This window comes from Herpailurus yagouaroundi, unplaced genomic scaffold, assembly GCF_014898765.1.
Source record: "Herpailurus yagouaroundi ecotype Mexico unplaced genomic scaffold, PumYag 29, whole genome shotgun sequence".
NCBI classification, from domain to species: Eukaryota; Metazoa; Chordata; class Mammalia; order Carnivora; family Felidae; genus Herpailurus; species Herpailurus yagouaroundi.
This window is the reverse complement of record NW_024412377.1, coordinates 13,031,804-13,050,219: the sequence shown is the minus strand read 5'-3', so window position 1 is coordinate 13,050,219 and position 18,416 is coordinate 13,031,804. Positions and strand designations below refer to the sequence as shown.

The 18,416-nt window shown below is 44.1% G+C and overlaps 1 protein-coding gene across 5 annotated transcripts in view; it reads left to right on the top strand.

Moving 5' to 3' along the window:
- Positions 1-18,416, top strand: part of MYO10 (myosin X) — a 232,429-nt gene that overhangs the window by 125,265 nt on the left and 88,748 nt on the right. For all 5 annotated transcript variants that reach the window (XM_040494312.1, XM_040494321.1, XM_040494301.1 and 2 more), the window contains 13 exons: positions 1,708-1,842; positions 4,239-4,363; positions 5,097-5,110; positions 5,227-5,311; positions 5,906-6,009; positions 13,482-13,611; positions 14,984-15,102; positions 16,206-16,352; positions 16,532-16,632; positions 16,739-16,805; positions 17,526-17,618; positions 18,042-18,110; positions 18,320-18,402. In XM_040494312.1, the coding sequence (XP_040350246.1) occupies positions 1,708-1,842; positions 4,239-4,363; positions 5,097-5,110; positions 5,227-5,311; positions 5,906-6,009; positions 13,482-13,611; positions 14,984-15,102; positions 16,206-16,352; positions 16,532-16,632; positions 16,739-16,805; positions 17,526-17,618; positions 18,042-18,110; positions 18,320-18,402 (1,272 nt within the window). The remainder of the gene's footprint in view (positions 1-1,707; positions 1,843-4,238; positions 4,364-5,096; positions 5,111-5,226; positions 5,312-5,905; positions 6,010-13,481; positions 13,612-14,983; positions 15,103-16,205; positions 16,353-16,531; positions 16,633-16,738; positions 16,806-17,525; positions 17,619-18,041; positions 18,111-18,319; positions 18,403-18,416) is intronic.

The following is an 18,416-nucleotide window of genomic DNA, read 5'->3' as shown; positions in this document are numbered from 1 at the left end:
CTTCTCTGATTTTCTTGGCTTTTGCTTTATTGTCCCGAGATAGGTGTGGATTCCCAGGTACCGTCTGCAGCAGGGGGGAGGTCTCTGCCTGGTGTCTCTTGTGTGTACGCAAAGCCCCCCCACGAGCCCTTAGCACGCTCGACATGAAGTCTCTCTGGCTGGAGTCCTCGCACCTGCCCGTGATCTACCCTGTCACTTACAGAGGGAACTGTGTTACTGAGAGTTGCCTAGACCAGTGTAGATTCCCCGTGGGTCTGTGGGACCCAGCCGGATGTGGCTGTTGTCATCTCTGAGTCACTCCCTTTCCTTTATTACGTGTGGTTAATCATTTCCCATTTCAGCAAAATTCCTCTTGCGTGACTTCCCAGATGGTGGCACTCAACGAAGGCAGCTTTTTCAGGACCACGCGGAGCGCATCCGTGTATCTCGCCCACTTAGCAGTTACGAAGGCGCTGCTTTGACATATTGTTGGTGTTGCTCTTCTGTTGCTTAGACCTTCAGTTGACTTTTCTTATAAGTTCCCTGCCTTTGGCTACTTCTGTTCTCCCCAAAGTACCGGACATGGTGCCTTACACAAAATTGAGTTTCTCCTTTTAAATCCCTGATCTCCATGCCTGCTTGTCCATATCCGGCGGGGCTGAGCTTGTCCGGGACGTGACCACCAGCAACAGCTGACCTCCCGAGAGCCCTTGCGCTCCTTCTGGAACATTACCTCCAGAGCCGTGTTCCTTCCAGGCCACCTCGATGAGCTTAGTCTTCGCCGTCTGTCTCCTGTCTCCGGCGGTTGGCTCTGAGCCATCAAACTGAGTCCTGTGGGCTCTCTCTCTCTCTCTCTCTGCCGCCTCTGATCTCAGTGCAGCTGACCCAACCAGAATCCTGCCCCTCCGTGGGTCTTCCCGAGCTCATCTGGCCCTGGTGCCCAACTCTTTCCCTTTCCTCTCCGCGGGACTCACGTTTGCCGGTCCGTTAAGGTGCAACTTGAACCTTGTTTACTTCTCTCACCGGCCTCCCCTCCCCGTGTGTTGCTGCATTCCCTGGCCCTTAATTGTCACGAAAGCGTGATCTCTGCAGGATCGGACCCAGACCTGGCGTCACATCCTGGCTCGGACGCTTAGCCGCTGCCTCCCTCGTAGGACTATTGCGAAAGCGACGATACGATGATTCACTGTGGGTCGAGTACCTGTGGGGTACCCTTGTGCCCTTCAATCATATTTATGAATAATTGCATTTTGGTGCATATTTATCTGCCTGCTTTCAGTTCCCCAGAATGACGTTGCTGGTGTGCCTGTTCGTGTGACGAGCACTTAATACCAAGTGCCTGTCACCAGCACCAGAGGTGCTGTGGAGATGGCTGGGGACGCTCGAGTGACCAAAGCAGAGATCCCTGCTCATTTCAGGGCCTCTCTGGAAGGATAGGCGCCTTCCAGCCTCTTACCTGAACTTAGTGGGGGTGGTTCCGTTTACTTCCGACGCCACAGAGGCCTTTGCAAGTGCCAGAAACGGTGTGGCCAAGAGCTTTCCCTGCCTTTCAGCTTGCCTCGTGGGACCGACATTTCGACCTCTGTTTTCCGGCCCGCCTTCCAACAGGTGTTCTGTGGACAAACTGGAGGGACGTGGGTCAAACTGAGTTTCGTTTCTTTTTTGGTCGGTTGGTTGGTTGTTTCTCCTTGTAATTAGAAGCCCAAGCTTGTGCATTTTGTTTTGCAGCGGCGAAAGTGGGGCAGGGAAAACCGAAAGCACCAAATTGATCCTCAAGTTTTTATCGGTCATCAGTCAACAGTCTTTGGAACTATCCCTAAAAGAGAAGACATCCTGTGTCGAACAAGCTATCCTCGAAAGCAGGTATGTCGGGATCATGTTCCTTCTTTCAGATAAATAGGATTTACTGTCCTCCCTGTTGGCGAATTTAAGGATGCGTTAGAATCAGTGGGTCTGTTTTCTCTTTTTCTTCTCTTTTACAATTCCTCGAGAAGTCCCAGCATGCACATAGCAGTTTCCAATAACCTGACCTGTCTCCCCCGCTGCCCCCCCGTCCCCACCCCTGGGCCAGGTTGGAGGTGGTGACTGAGTGATTCGGAGGAACGTTCTGTAGCCTCCTCTTACAGCGAGCCCTCGACTCGCTTTTGTGGAGGCCTTGTGATGGGCAGAAATTTCAGCCTCTGGCCACTGTGTAACAGAGGACTTAGCACGGCGATAAGGGAGCCTCTGCTCAACATCCAGCCCTGTGGAGGCACCATGTTGGCAAGATGGCATTTTTTACAAATTTGTTTAATGTTTATTTTTTTAATTTTTTTAATACATTTTTTTTTCAACGTTTATTTATTTTTGGGACAGAGAGAGACAGAGCATGAACGGGGGGAGGGGCAGAGAGAGAGGGAGACACAGAATCGGAAACAGGCTCCAGGCTCTGAGCCATCAGCCCAGAGCCCGACGCGGGGCTCGAACTCACGGACCGCGAGATCGTGACTTGGTTGAAGTCGGACGCTCAACCGACTGAGCCACCCAGGTGCCCCAAGATGGCATTTTTGTAGCCTCCCACGTGGCAGAAGGTCACTGAGACCTTTGATGGCAGCGAGCCTTTGAAAGAGGGCTGTGTGGGGAGGTATCCTCTGAATTTTTATTTTATTTTTTTATGTTTATTATTGAGAGAGGGAGAGAGAGAAAGAGCGTGAGTGGGGGAGGGACAGAGTGAGAGGGACACACAGAATCCAAAGCAGGCTCCAGGCTCTGAGCTGTTAGCACAGAGCCCCAGGCGGGGCTCAGACCCACAAACTACAAGATCGTGACCTGAGCTGAAGTTGGACGCTTAACCTACTGAGCCCCCCAGGCGCCCCTGCATTTTTATTTTAAATGTGCACTTGCCAAACACCTGATTTGTGCCTTATAAGATTTTAGAACCAATAAGGACTTCACAGATTCTATTACTTAGAATTTAGTCCCGGGGTCAGCACACTACAGCCAGATGCCCCATAACCTGTGGCCTGTTTTTGTTTTAGCATTCATACCCTTTTTTCCGGTGTCGTAAAATATACATAACGTTTATAACTTTAAACATTTTTTTTTCAGCGTGCAGCTTAGTGGTGTTAAGTGCATTCATGTTGTGCAACCATCACTACCATCCATCTTCAGAACGTTTTCATCTTCCTGCAGCCTGTTTTGTAAATAAAGTTTTATTGGAACACAGACACGCTCATTTGTTTCTCTATTGCTGATAACTGCTTTCAAGCTACAGTGGCAGAACTGAGTGCTCGCAACAGAGACCGCAGGCCCCTAAAAGATCTTGTACCTGGTTCTTGACAGAAAGTTTTCCACCTCCTGACTGGTCTGACCCCATTTTACAGGTGGAGAAGACGCAAAGAAGTTACTGATAAATGAGTCGCTCCAGGACAGACAACAGATGGGTGAAATGCCCAGGACTGGGACTTTTTCAGTTGCCAGAATTTAAGTGGGGGTCTTCTCCTGCACGATCCCTGGCTTATGTACATAAGCCCAAGTTAATTTGTGCGAGATCGGACCGTAGTGACTCCCTGAGCTCCAGTATCCTGCGCCTGCATGAGCTGTAAGATCTCTCGTTCAAAATGATGAGGATCATAAACCCATTTCAGCAGGGGCTTTGGAAAGCTGGCTCTTCTGTAAATAAACCTAGTCACTGTGGGTCCCGTTGCTTTCAGATTTGTCTCGCAGTTGAATATTTAGACAATTGGTGAGGAATGCTCTTGCAGTTTTTAGACCTACCCTAATTAACACTTGCTGCGGTCCTCGCGTCTTCTTTTTAAATTTTTTTTATGGGGGCTCCTGGGTGGCTCAGTTGGTTAAGTGTCCGACTTTGGCTCAGGTTATGATCTCGCGGTTCGTGAGTTCAAGCCCCGCATCGGGCTCTGTGCTGACGGCTCAGAGCCTGGAGCCTGCTTCGGATTCTGCGTCTCCCTCTCTCTCTGCCCCTTCCCGGTTCATGCTCTGTCTCTCTCTGTCTCGAAAATAAAACATTTAAAAAAAAAAAATTAAAAAAAAAATTTTTTTTTTTTATGGAATATAATGACGTACCATGTCCCGTTAGTTGCGTATATCACAGTGATTAGGTTTTCTGTGCGTGATGAGATGATCCCCGCGGTAAGTGTCCTTACCGGCTGTCACCGTGCGCGGGTATTGCGATATTACCGACATAGAGCCGGTGTGCCGAAATTGACATCTCGTGACTTGTTTATTTGATAACGAAGCTGTCCTCACTTCTGTCACAGCCCCATCATGGAAGCTTTCGGCAACGCGAAGACCGTGTACAACAACAACTCCAGTCGCTTTGGGAAGTTTGTTCAGCTGAACATCTGCCAGCGGGGGAATATTCAGGGCGGGAGAATTGTAGATTGTATCCTGTTTCTTGTGGTTCTTGTTTTGAGTATTTGACTCTGTAAAAGGACGAACTGTTCTTGGTTACCACAAGGGCAGTTAAAGAATGTGACACATTCCAGGTTTTGCTGTAATATTACTCTGTTGGACCTATTAATTATTCTAGGAGAACCATCTTTCTTTCAGAAACTTCGATACTGTCTGTAATCAGGAAAATTGGAATCCTCATCAAGCGTCAGGCTTTTTTGTTTGGAATGAATTCTGTCAAATAGTGTGGCACCTCTGAGGAGGTCATGTGTCCTGTTCGAATTGGATTTAGGTGAAATAGCCTATGCTTTGTTGGCTTGTCTCTTGGCACTGGAGGTCTCTGTGTCAAAGAGCAGGGATTTGTTTTTATTTTATTTTATTTTATTTTATTTTATTTTATTTTTTTAATGTTTATTTTTGAGAGAGAGGGATAGGGAGAGACAGAGTGCAAGTCGGGGAGGGACAGAGAGAGAGGGAGACCCAGAATCTGAAGCAGGCTCCAGGCTCTGAGCCGTCAGCACAGAGCCTGACGCGGGGCGCGAACAGACAAAGCGCGAGACCATGACCTGAGCCGAAGTCGGCTGCTTGACCGGCTGAGCCACCTAGGTGCCCAGAGAGCAAGGATTTGTCATTATTTGGGTCACAAAGACTAGAAAATTGAAGGGTAATTGAGCATGTGATCTCCTTGTTTTGTTCCTTGACTTGCCATTGCTTTTCGCATGAAGATTTATTAGAAAAAGTAAGTAAACGTTTAATTCACATTTTCTTCTGTAGTAATGATCTTTGGAAATTACTGGTTTGTGCTCACTAAACAGAGGAAACCTCTCTGAGTCGAAATCTGATTTCTCTCCACAGAACCGAGTAGTAAGGCAAAACCCCGGGGAAAGGAATTATCACATATTCTATGCACTGCTGGCAGGGCTAGAACATGAACAGAGAGGTGAGTGGTGGGAGACCGGCGGGGAAACACGGACTAGCAACTTGCCTTCCCTTGAAAAGCCGTCGGTAAATGCAAAAACTCTCTTTGGGCTTTGTTGGTGTTCCATCGATTGAAACAAAACGTAGGAGAGACAGGCCAAAAGATGCTGAGTCCATTTTAGAGCCAAATAACGTAGGGGGGAAATCATCAAAAGGGAAGTCTTAAATGTCTTGTTTGTTTTTGGAATCTTGAGACTTTTCTGACTTGTACAGTATTGATGAGAAACTATATAATGCCTCGTAACTGGTTTACTCTTAAACCACACCCAAATAAAGCTGATTTCTAAACATTTGGTTTTTAAGAGAGAACAGCCAAGACAGGGTCCTCATCAGTTATTTTTTAAATAACATTTTCTATCACGCCATCTAATTTAATGAAATTATTTTTGCTTTCTCTAGGTGGTGATTCAGAGCTCTGTATTTTAATAGGGGGCTGTTAGCATAGAATTATTTATGTATTTTATCTTTTGAAGTTACAAAGTGAAAACTCTCTTGGACTCTGTCTTATCCTGGCCAGTCAAGTACTGATACTCCATTTTTCGTTGTCTTTTTGCAGAAGAATTTTATTTATCTGTGCCAGAAAACTACCACTACTTGAGTCAGTCTGGATGTGTAGAAGACAAGACAATCAGTGACCAGGAATCCTTTAGGGAAGTGATTGTAAGTTACGTTGTTCTTTTGCCTTCTTAAGAGCGACAACCCCCTAGAAAAATAAGTGACACGTTTCATTTTCTGTTTCAAACAATATTTTGTTCATGAAGTAATTACATTTGCACCGCTGTGCGAGAACAGGTGCTTGCTTCTTGTTCCCACTCATGATAAAGACTGTTCCAGACTAGAAGAGAATCCTCTTTCTTTAGAAGTTGGGTGAATGTCTGTGACATTCAGGACAGATGGGAGGTTGACTTGGAACAGTCCACTAAAAATAAAAAAATCATAGGCTTGACGTTGGATCATGCCAAGCTTTCTTTTTTGAGCTTACAAATATATATATAATATATCATCTTAAATATGTATATATTATATGTGTGTGTGTAGTTTTGTAATAACCATTTCCATGGCTAAAAACAAATCTCAATCATTAGACCAAGTAACTGTTAGGATCTTGTTTGTTTCTCTGCAAGAAAGTCACCTTACAACTCTGAGGTGTGGATAAGTGAGCGTCTTGTAGTTTTCTGATATCACAAGGACTTGTTATACGGTGACAACATTCAGGAAGCCTGGTTGTGGAGCTTTATTAACAGTCCCACCTGATTGAGAGTGGCCGGTCGGTTTTGCTGATGTGGTTCTTCCAGCAATGCCAGAGTCACTGCTGTCCTAGCTGGAGACAGCAGATCGAGGGTGGAGTCACCATTGTCAGTGCAGCTGACATCGACACTTACCGTATGGACTTCCCCAGGCCTTCTCTCTCATTGCTCTGAACCCTGAGGGTAGGAATCCCGGCTGTCTGCACCCTGCGACCCGGGGAGGTTGGTGACCAGCCTAACCACACACGGTACGTAATAGAGCTGGTGTGGAAAGTTTAACTCCAAAGACGTTAAACCACAAGGCAGGTCGGTGGTACCTGCTTTTGTCTGTCAGGTTCTTATCTTTACAGCTGTCAACGCTTCTCTCTTCACTATCCCCATTTGCTCTTCTAGATTCGTCATAAAAATGCCTTGTGGAATGAAACCAGGGTATTTTTTTTTTTTAATTTTTTTCAACGTTTATTTATTTTTGGGACAGAGAGAGACAGAGCATGAACGGGGGGAGGGGCAGAGAGAGAGGGAGACACAGAATTGGAAACAGGCTCCAGGCTCTGAGCCATCAGCCCAGAGCCTGACGCGGGGCTCGAACTCATGGACCGCGAGATCGTGACCTGGCTGAAGTCGGACGCTTAACCGACTGCGCCAGCCAGGCGCCCCTAAACCAGGGTATTTTTTTTAAGTGAATGTATATCATAACATCATTTTTTCACGTCTTAGGTTGAAAATGAAATTAAAAACAGGATTGGCTCAAATATCAGGATCATCTTCCCTCTGTGGGTCTTTTATCTGTCATTTATAATGCAGGGGGCGGGGGGGCTTGGACTTCTTTTGCCCAATCTCCTCTCTTGAACCTGTTTACAAAAAAAGCCCCCTGCTGAGGGTGCCTTTTTGCTGCGTAGGCTGGACAGCAGGGGATTTGGCCCTGTGAATTGGATTTTCCAAAATGTGTTTTAAGTATTTTAAGTTTTCTTTCCCAGTTTCATTTGGCCCCTGGTTTGGTCACTACTCAGACTTCATCCCGTTTCAGTTCGTTTATTATTGTCTTTACTGTGTGTTCGAATAAATATAAAAACTCATTCTTATTTTTGGTGAAGAAAGACTTCTCTTGGGATTTTTTTTTCCTGTTTTCTTCTTCTTTCTTGAAGCTGGAGAACCATGCTTTGTGATAGAAGGACGTTGTGGCAGAAGACAGATAATTATCCAAGAATGGCAGGTCTTGTACTGATTAGCTCGCTGGCCACTAGGGTGCACTGGGCATCAGTCCTCCCCTTGTTCTGGAAGTGCCCCTGAGAAGTTACTCCCTTGGCTTTCCTCTGCTTTCCTCTGGGGGCTTCGTTTTCTGATTGAGAATCGTTTGTTCTTTTTGTTAACTACTGGTAAACTTCTGAGGCTTGCCCTGCCTTCCGTGATTGCTGGCTCCTATTCTTTATTTGAAAGAGTAGGTTTTGGCCTTTAAAATCTGATCTTGCGACGGAAAGATCATCTAGAAAGGAAGAAAAATTTGTACGTGAAATTGACAGAGAGGTACGCAACAAGCTTACAAGTATTCCATTTATGTATTTACAAGTATTCAATTTTATATATTTACATTGTGATTACTTTTTAGTGTCAACCTACCAGAAATGTAAAGGAAAACTTAGCTGCTAGTAAGTAAAATCAGGAACATGTAATTTTTACTATTATTTAACCTTCTGGAAGTTCTAAGCAATGCAGTCCGAAAAGAAAAACGATGTGCACCTTTTCAGAAAGGAGAAAAAATTCTCTTTTCTATAGCTAAACCTGCAAGAATCGCAAATTGGGGAATGGCTTAAATAATTTGTTATATTGGTGAAATAAGATCCGTTACAGCAAGCAAAACATATTCAAGTATATTCAATTACATGGAAAAGTTATTTTAAACCTTAGAAAGATAAGCTGCAACACTAGATAATCCTTTTATTTAAAAAACATTTTATGTATAATTTGATATATGATAATTCATATAGTAATTACGTGTGCAGAAAGAAGGCTGAGACAAAAATATACAAAAAATGTTCTCTCGTGAGGCAGAATTCTACAGTCTTATTTTATCATTCTGTGTTATATTTTTACAGTAAATAGGCTGCCTTTTATGATTACCTAGTTATGATTATATTCCTAGAATCGTCATTTCTGTAATATGGGAATATAATCGTAAGTATCCTATCAATGCCAAGCAGCCCACTATTCTGCCTTAGGCAGCACTCTGTAACCAGGAGTGACACAGGAATGGTTAAAAACTCCCCCAGGCATGCATGCTCGCTCTCTCTCTCTCTCTCTCTCTCTCTCTGAAACAAATTTTTTTTAAATAAAAAAATAAATTGGTATCTTCATATTTCAATTTCATGAAGCTTTTTTCCCAGAGGTTTTTGGACCAAAGGAAGGAAAGGAACCACATTCCGTTAAGCCTGAAGGACATTTGTTTGCATAATATGTTGAAATGTTCATGGAGAGAAATTGTTTCTGTGAATTCTGTATGAAAATGTCATTTCTGGTGTTCATTCTTAGCTACTAAAAAAAAATGATCCATCAACTTTAATGTCCGTATACTCTGGCAATAGGACCTTTTAAGAATTTTCTTTATTTTACTGAGAATTTGCTTTATGTATTTTTTAGAGTTTATCATTGCCACCACTTGGCATGAATATAAATGAGTGCCTGTAAAGTATCATGGGAACTATAGGGGACCTGTTTGGTTTTTTTTCACCCCTGGGGCAGATTCTGTGTTTCATAACCATTTGTTTATGCAGCCTTTCAAGTTGCCCTAGAAATTGCTTAGATGCAAGCTATTTCAAGTCACTGAGAGCAACTAATTTATCGTATTGCTTGCATTTGACCCACCAGAATGGGGGTGGATGAAATGTGTGAGAAATAACAGGAGTCTTTGGGTGATAATCTTTTCAGATCTCTTATACCACAAATGTTGAATATTTTTAGAGTGCTTGGCTGCGGACCAGGACTGGACCCAGCCTTACTGGCTATATCCATGGGTTTTTAGTTGTTTTGAGCCCATGTATATGTATACATAAATTCATTCCACATGAGTCCAATTTTATTAAGGTGGACTTTATACCTAATTTTGCCAAACATGAAAACTTCAGTCTCTTTCAGTGGTAGAGAACTTGGGAGCATAAGCAAATTTATATTATAAAATAACATAATACTGCCTCATAGAGCGTTACATAAGTTATGATTTTTTTAAGATTTCATTTTTAAGTAATCTCTGCATCCAACGTGGGGCTTGAACTTACAACCCCAAGATCAAGAGTCATATGCTCTACTGACTGAGCCAGTCAGACTCCCCATGATAAATTATTATCAGATTGTTTATTTGGAACTTACTATGGCCAGAATAGTCTCCACTTCCACCATTCCAGTGGCACCATTTGTTCAAGATTCATCTGTGGCCCCTTTGCCTTCCGGAATGGCGTCTCCGCACCTCACAGCCAACTGCCTGAGACCCGGAGTGGATATACCTTTTGGCATCTGAAATTTGCCCCTCTTTTCTATTCATTTCCAGGGTGATGAGCCTGGCTTCCTTTGTCTCTTCATGGTTGGGACCAGATCACATATTTGTCATCCCCTCCACCCCCAACCCCCAGTTTCCCAAACACCTGTTTTTCTGTGTGCCTAATAAGGACGTTACTGAAAATATTCTGTGTAATTTTTTTGCCAGTTTCGTAACTAAATTGCTGTTCAGTGCTTCTGAACTATCCTGAGAATTTCCCAGCATGGTTTTTTGAGTCTTGAGCCCTACTGCTGAGAAAATAAGATCATTATAATAAGCTTTAAAGCGGCTACTCTTGGGGCGCCTGGGTGGCTCAGTCGATGGAGCGTCTGACGTCGGCTCAGGTCACGGTGTCGCAATTTGTGGGTTCGAGGCCCGCGTCAGGCTGACAACTTAGAGCCTGCAGCCTGCTTTGGACTCTGTGTCTCCGTCTCTTTGTGCCCCTTCCCCGCTCTCTCTCTCTCTCTCTCTCTCTCTCACACACACACACACACTCTCTCTCTCTCTCTCTCTCTCTCTCTCTCTCTCTCTCTCTCTCTCTCTCCCTCTCCCTCTCTCTCAAAAATAAACATTAAAAAAAATTTTTTTTAAAAGTGGCTCCTCGGGGCGCCTGGGTGGCGCAGTCGGTTAAGCGTCCGACTTCAGCCAGGTCACGATCTCGCGGTCCGTGAGTTCGAGCCCCGCGTCAGGCTCTGGGCTGATGGCTCAGAGCCTGGAGCCTGTTTCCGATTCTGTGTCTCCCTCTCTCTCTGCCCCTCCCCCGTTCATTCTCTGTCTCTCTCTGTCGCAAAAATAAATAAACGTTGAAAAAAACAATTTTTTTAAAGTGGCTCCTCTTGCCAAAGGGGTGGAGATTGTAACTAAAAAGATTTTAAACAAGACAATAGGACACAAGTAAAGGGTCTTGCCAGTAATTTTAGCATACATGTCCACATTACTGGTAATTGGTTGCACCCATTAAATTACCCCATAGTATGATTAATATAATTATTCCTTATCACCATGCTCCTGACTCACTTAGGGTTAGATTGCAAGTAGTCAAATTTATTAATACCGTAAGCACATTTGATTCATTTGCTTTCATGTCTCCATGTATAACTTCTGTATGTATTTTAAGAACTTCGAGAATTTTTTCATGGGGCATCTCTCGATATTTTTCATTTGATAGCTTGACATTTTGTGCTACTGCAAACTTAGTATTTTTAAAGTCTTAACTTCCTCTTAGTGTTATATAGATTCCAAGTAGTTGATTTAAACAGTGAAGACTTACATTTCCATATCGTTCTATGATCTAAGAATTTTTATAAGTTAGTGTTGAATAGGTCTTATTAATATAGGAGGATAACTTTAACCATGGAGATGGAAAATACTAACTTTAGCACTGTGGAGGTGCTTTATAATTATTTTGCTATTTAGTTTGGTTCTTACCACCTTTTCAAGAGGCTTGAGAATAAGAAATTATTTGTATTCCCTAACTGTCATTCCTTTAACTTTTAGGATAAGTGAATTTGAATAATTTTCCATATATTTCTTTTTAATTGATAAGCACTTGACTAATTGTTTTTATTCTTTGTGTCAATTTCTGTTTGCACCCATGAAATGAGTCTTCTCACCCCTGAGTAAATAGTTTCCCTTAACGTGTTAAGATTACACCGTGGGGAATATTTTACAGAACTTCTTTTCTGTTGAGATTTTCTTTGTAGTAAATTTCTAGCATTGAAGTTATGGAAGATATTGCAGGAGATTGCGTTTTCTTTTTTAATGTCTTTAGAAAGTAATAGCATCTGGCTGGATAATAAGTTTGTGGACTCTGTGTTCGTGGGGCCCGATTTTGAATCTTGGCTGGGTAGCCCTGTGAGAGTTACTTAACCTCTCTGAACACTCAACAGTTATGCACATTTGTGGCCAACACAGTGCTACCATAGAGTCTCGTTTTCCCAAAAGATTATATTAACTTGTGTACTGGTGATCAGTGCATAAATGTCCCAGTTTCACCAGTTTTAGGTTTAACATCCACAAGTTTTTGGCTAATTTAATAGAAGTTATTATCCTGCATTTGCTCCAATAAGAAATGCCTGTTGTGTTGTTTTGCTCATGTGTCTTTTATTACAGCTTAAGCGATGGCTCCTTCCCTTATAATTTTTAAATTTTCCTGCCTATTGTTGTTGCCCTTTGTTTTCCCTTTATTGTCGTCTCCTTAAAAAGAAGTTACACTTCTCACATTTTTAAATCTCTGGTTGTTTCCTTGTCTAATTTCTGTTGCTTCAAAATGGCGCGTGGTTTCCTTCCTGGTCTCCCAAAGTGATTGTCGTTGTCGTAGTTATTACGTTGTGGGTCTGACGTAACCCCTGGTGGCTTATTTTCGTCAGTGTGGCCGATAGTCCTGCCCTCAGTTGGGGGCGAGGGGTGGTTTCTTCTTGACAAGCATGTGGCTTCTACATCACACTAGAAAATGAGCACATCTTGGGTGGGATTCAGAAGACGCCTGGCTTCCGCTGTCAGGATACTTGTATTTGGGGACAGACCTCGTCTCCTGTAGTCGCTGGTGTGTTTTTCTCCATTCATCTGTTCCATGAGGACCTATTATAAAAGGAGCAGAGACTCTCCTGTCTACAGAGTTCCTAAGAAAGAATGTTATTCCCCAGATTTGGGTCCCTGCTGCATTTAACCGTCAAGGGAAGGCTCCAAAGTTTACGCTGGAGCAGCCCCATGAAGTCTCACCCTCACCCCACCAGTTCATGTGGAAGAAAATAAATGTTCCGTTTTGCTTCAGTATGTACAGAAAAAGCATTTCCTTATCGCTGTCATTACTGTGACTCTCTGAGGTGATTCTGCTGTGACATAACTGGGAAGCCTCTAGTATAGTATCTCATTTTTCCCCATTGGTGGGGTGAGCGCTCCACATTCTACAGTTCTTTTTTCTTAATGTTTTTTTTTTTAATTTCAATGTTTGTTTAACGTTTAAATATTTAGTTAGAAAGTGTGAGCAGGGGAGGGGCAGAGAGAGAGAGAGAGAAGAGAGGGAGAGTCCCAGGCAGGCTCTGTGTGGCCGTTGCAGAGCCCGACACGGGGCCACGTTGCTCGCACTATGAGATCGTGTCCTGAGCCGAAATCAAGAGCCGGGCACTCAACCCACTGAGCCACCCCAGGTGCCCCTGCAGTTCTTCCCTAACATCACGTTATTTTCTGTGTGGCTCTGCAAGGTCTTTATCCCTTGAAATTGAGGGCCCGTGAGTCTGTTTCCTGGTTTCTTGCCTGTAGAACAGTACCTGACACTTCTATTGAGCGGGGAGGTTTTCCTTTTCTTTAGTGTGGGGAAAACACCCGCAAAAAAATTGAACACAGTTACTGTCTTTCAGACGGCAATGGAAGTCATGCAGTTCAGCAAGGAAGAAGTTCGGGAAATTTTGAGGTTGCTTGCTGGTGTATTACATCTTGGGAACATAGAATTTATCACGGCTGGTGGGGCCCAGGTGTCCTTCAAAACGGGTAAGATGACCCCTGCCTTCCTCCCTTCCTCCCTTCCTTGGCTTTTTCCTCCTAGGGAACTTGGACCTAAAGTATTTACTATCCGCCCTTTTGCAGAAAGGGCTTTCTGAGCCCGGGAGAGAGAACTTTGTATTTGATGCGAATGATCAGCCGAGAAAGGGTCCAAGCATCTAAGAAGGGATTGCTGGGTGGCATGGTGGCTGTGTTCTCATTCTTACCAAGAAAAGAGGAAAATGGACCCAGTAAAGAAATGGGAGCAACCAGGATAAATGTTACGGGTCAGGGGCGTAGTGTCGCTGTAGTTTTTCGTAGTTCTTGAGTGGTGACGCAGTGTAATGGTGAACCCTGCTTTCAAGCGTGACCGCTTGGCTCAGGGTCCAGCTCTGCCATAAGCTGGTTCCTTGGGTTATAACGTGTCCCCTCAACACCACTGACATCTGGTCTATAAAGTGCGGCCGTGTTGTCAAGATTAAACGAGCGAATATGCACATCGCAACGTCAGTAGTCACTTTCCAGAAGTAGTTGATGTGTTTACTCTTGAGACTTTCCTGACGGAAGCCACGTGTGAGGGCACAAGGGCTGGGGGAGGGGGGCAGATGAGTTAAAGTTTGAAGTGGCCTTAGATGAGGCCAGAGCTGTAGGTCAGCAGTTCTCACGCGTTTGGTCCCAGAGCGTCTCAATCATCTTCAAACCATAGAGGACTCCCCAGGGCTTTTTCCTTTATGTGGGTCATGTCTGTTCATGTTATCGCATTAGAAATAAAAACTGAGATGTTTTTGAAAATTAATTGTGCAATCACCATCAGAAGCCCCTTGCGTATTGAAATAAATAGTGTGTTTTTATTCAAAAGACTATCTTCCCAAACAGAAGAAAATCCGCGAGAAGAGCGACATTGGCTTACATTTTTTGCACATTTTGAAAATATCAGTGGTCGGGGAGGACAGCTGGGTTCTCTTACCTGCTACAGTCACTTTGGTGAGCTCCCTCATGTCATGCAGCCACTGGAAACTCCTCTGTATTGCGGTGATGGAATGAGAGTTAAAAGAAACAGCAAGCGACCTCTTCAGATCACTGAAAAGAGTTAGGACCTTGCAAACCTTTATGGTGGGGTCTTGGACCCGGGGTCTCAGGACCACACTTGGTCCGGGCATCAGGCCACTCGCCTAAGACTCATCAAGGGAGTTATTCACCGAGCGACAAAATGTGCGTTCTCTAGATTCTACCCGCGGGATTTAGGAATGTTCTCTGGCCTCACGTGTCGCAGTGTGGAGTTGGCTCTGAACCCATGTCTCTGCGTGGGGCCCCCTTTGGGGTCCCGTGGCCCGTTCCTTCTTGGGTCAGTCACTTTTGCCTTGTTTGCCTTCATTTCCAGCCTTGGGCAGGTCTGCAGAGTTACTGGGGTTGGACTCAGCACAGCTCACGGATGCTCTGACGCAGAGGTCTATGTTCCTCAGGGGGGAGGAGATCCTTACGCCCCTCACCGTTCAACAGGTACACGCGCTTCGCCACCAAAACTCGTCTTAACAGATACCCCCGGGTTTTCAGATCCGTGGCTTTGATTCAAATGAGGCACTACAGCAAACCATTCAAAGGGGTTTGGTTCATGATCGAAAGAAAGAAGATACCCACCCCGAAGGGAATAGACCAGAGTTGTTCGTTTTCTTAGAGGTAGCGTAGCAGGGTGTTCCCGAGGACCGACCAGGCATGATGGAGGGTTCCTGAGTCCGAGTCCTGACATATTAGTTTCTGTCCTTGGAGAATGCATTCGTTGTGTCTGTTTGCTCCTCTGTAAGGCAAGGGTAATTGTCATACCCAAGCCGTAGGATTCTTGTAAGGATAGTAATAAATGTGCTAGATACGTAAGCACTAAATAAACACTAACCATGATTATTTGTTATTATTATGTAGTATTATGTATTTCTGCTTCTGTTACTGTCTGAAGCCACAGTTATATGTGCCAGCCCGTCTAATATCGATTTATTTTTTAAGTTTATTTATCTTAAGAGAGAGGGAGAGCGAGTTGGGGAGGGGCAGAGAGAGGGGGAGAGAGAACCCCCAGCAGGCTCCTCGCTGTCAGCACAGAGCCCCACGCAGAGTTCGAGCCCACGAACTGTGAGATCGTGACCTGAGCTGAAATCAAGTCGGACGCTCAAACGACTGAGCCACCCAGGTGCCCCATGTTTTAAACATGATAAAACTTGTAGCTACCCATACTGGTTCAGATTCTTTCCTACAATTAACATAAAAACTTGAGTTTGAAAGCCTGATATTTCAAAGAAGTCTTAGTGATGGGCATCGAGGAGCGCATTTGTTGGGATGAGCACTGGGTATTGTATGGGAGCCAGTTCGACAATAAATTAGATTTAAACAAATAATACGAATGAAAGAAGTCTCGGTGACTCCTGCGTGTAGAGCGAGTGAGTGAGCTCCAGTTTACTCTTTCTTGAGACATCCGCGTCTTTCTGGGTGTCGGGTGCGCGGGTGTTCTTCCTGTTCAGTGTGTGTGCGTGTCCCCCGAGGGGCCTGGGATGGACTCACCTGCCTGGGCTTCCGCGGTCAGTGGGAGGCGGTGACCGTGTCCCCCTGTCCTGCAGGCAGAAGACAGCAGAGACTCCTTGGCCATGGCACTTTATGCGCGCTGCTTCGAGTGGGTGATTAAGAAGATTAACAGTAGGATCAAAGGCAAAGATGACTTTAAATCTGTTGGCATCCTTGACATCTTTGGATTTGAAAACTTCGAGGTACGCTTCTCATGGGTGGGATGCACGAATTTTTTTCTATCCACTTACTGACTGAACTCTCTTCACGTGAATACTGGTATTTTTCTCTGCAGACTTTTGTTTCTTCTTTGCCCTTTCTTCACCTTTGTATGTAATAGGAAGGGCACTAAAGATACGTGTTGAATGGTTCCCCCCCTTAGGTTAATCACTTTGAGCAGTTCAATATAAACTATGCAAATGAGAAACTTCAGGAATATTTCAACAAGCATATTTTTTCTCTGGAACAACTAGAATATAGCAGGTAAGAGCTCGTAGAATTCCATTTAAAGGTAAAAAAAAAAAAAAGCCGTAAATTAGTTTTAAAACTCTATTTTATTATAACTTAGCCCTTTTAAATCTTTCCACAGGGAAGGATTGGTGTGGGAAGATATTGACTGGATAGACAATGGAGAATGCCTGGACCTGATTGAGAAGGTAACATTGTTGAAGGCTTGTTACCAGTCCCAAGGGTGTCCAGCTGGGCTGATTCATATTTATGGGAACAGAATAGCTTGTGCGAACATGCACATCAAAGATGTGAATGTTTAGAACACAATGGACCATTTGGAAACATACATGTAAATGTGCAAGGTTGAATTTTAATAGTTGGCTGCTTCAAACTTATTGTCTCATTGAACAGCGTATTTTAGAATCAACAGTGTGTGAATTGGCTTCCCTTGGATTTTAAGTCAGCATCAAAAGCTTCGCCAGCACCAGGAGTAGACTGGACAGTGTAAAAGTTTTGTTCACAAAATTCTGGTGGGTTCCATTTTTCCATGTGTGTGTGGAAATTAAATTCTTTGGGTGTCTTTATAGTATCATTCTGAATTTTTTTTTACCTTTATTTTGAGAGAGAGAGAGCGAGCGAAAGAGCATGTGTGTGCGCACACACACAAGTGGGGGAGAGGCAGAAAGATGGAGAGAGAGAATCCCAAGTAGGCTCCCCACTGTCGGGGCTGAGCCCTATTCGAGATCATGGCCTGAGCTGAAGTCTGACTCGTAACCGCCTGAGCCACCCAGGCGCCCCCTGAATTTTTTTAGTCCAAGAAATTTCTATGACTTTTCCTTTAACCACTTACTTGAGAGAGTAGAGAGGAAATATTTTGAGGTAGACGTTCAGCTTTGAATTCAATTTACCTTTCTTCTGTCTTCCAGAAACTCGGTCTCCTGGCTCTTATCAATGAAGAAAGCCATTTTCCTCAAGCTACAGACAGCACCTTATTGGAGAAGTTACACAATCAACACGCTGTATGTCAAAACCTGCCAATTCTTAATTATGTCTGAGTAGGAGATCTGTGGGTTAAGATTACACACAAGCTATTTCAGTGCTGTTGGCTCTCCTCTGCTCCCCACACATAATTTTCTTCTCAAACCAAAGCTCTTCTCCAGTTGCTGGAACCAAACTGAAATCCGTTAAAGGGATAGATTTGGGGCTCCTTGTCAGAATATGCCCACATCCAGTTTATGAGTTTAGAATTTAACATCACTGCTGTGAGGCCAGGTAAGAGCTCCATGGTTTCGATAAAATTGTGTCACATGCTCTGTCCTCAACCTCTGCTCTGTGGTGGGCTTTGCGATTGTTTTCACTATCTCTGGTAGTCAGTTCTCTCTGGAGGTCTGTGCAAATCAGTAAGTGAAATTAGGCGCTTGTATTTTCTTTTTTTTTATTAGAATAACCACTTTTACGTGAAGCCTAGAGTTGCAGTGAACAATTTTGGAGTGAAGCACTACGCTGGAGAGGTAACTTCTTACTTGAGATCCTTGTGGGTATTTGCCCGTCTGGCACGTAGAGAAATAGCTGATTTCAGAAGCCAACATAAATATGTTGAAATGACTTCCTTCATGGGTCCGGCGTTTAAAGGGGATGCCTATGACCTGAAATCATTCTTTTGACCGACTGTACGGTTTTTCTTCTTCTTTTTCTTTTTTTCCTTTTTTTTTTAACCCAGGTGCAGTATGACGTCCGGGGCATCTTGGAGAAGAACAGAGATACCTTCAGAGATGATCTTCTCAACTTGCTCCGAGAAAGCCGGTATGTCGGTCTCC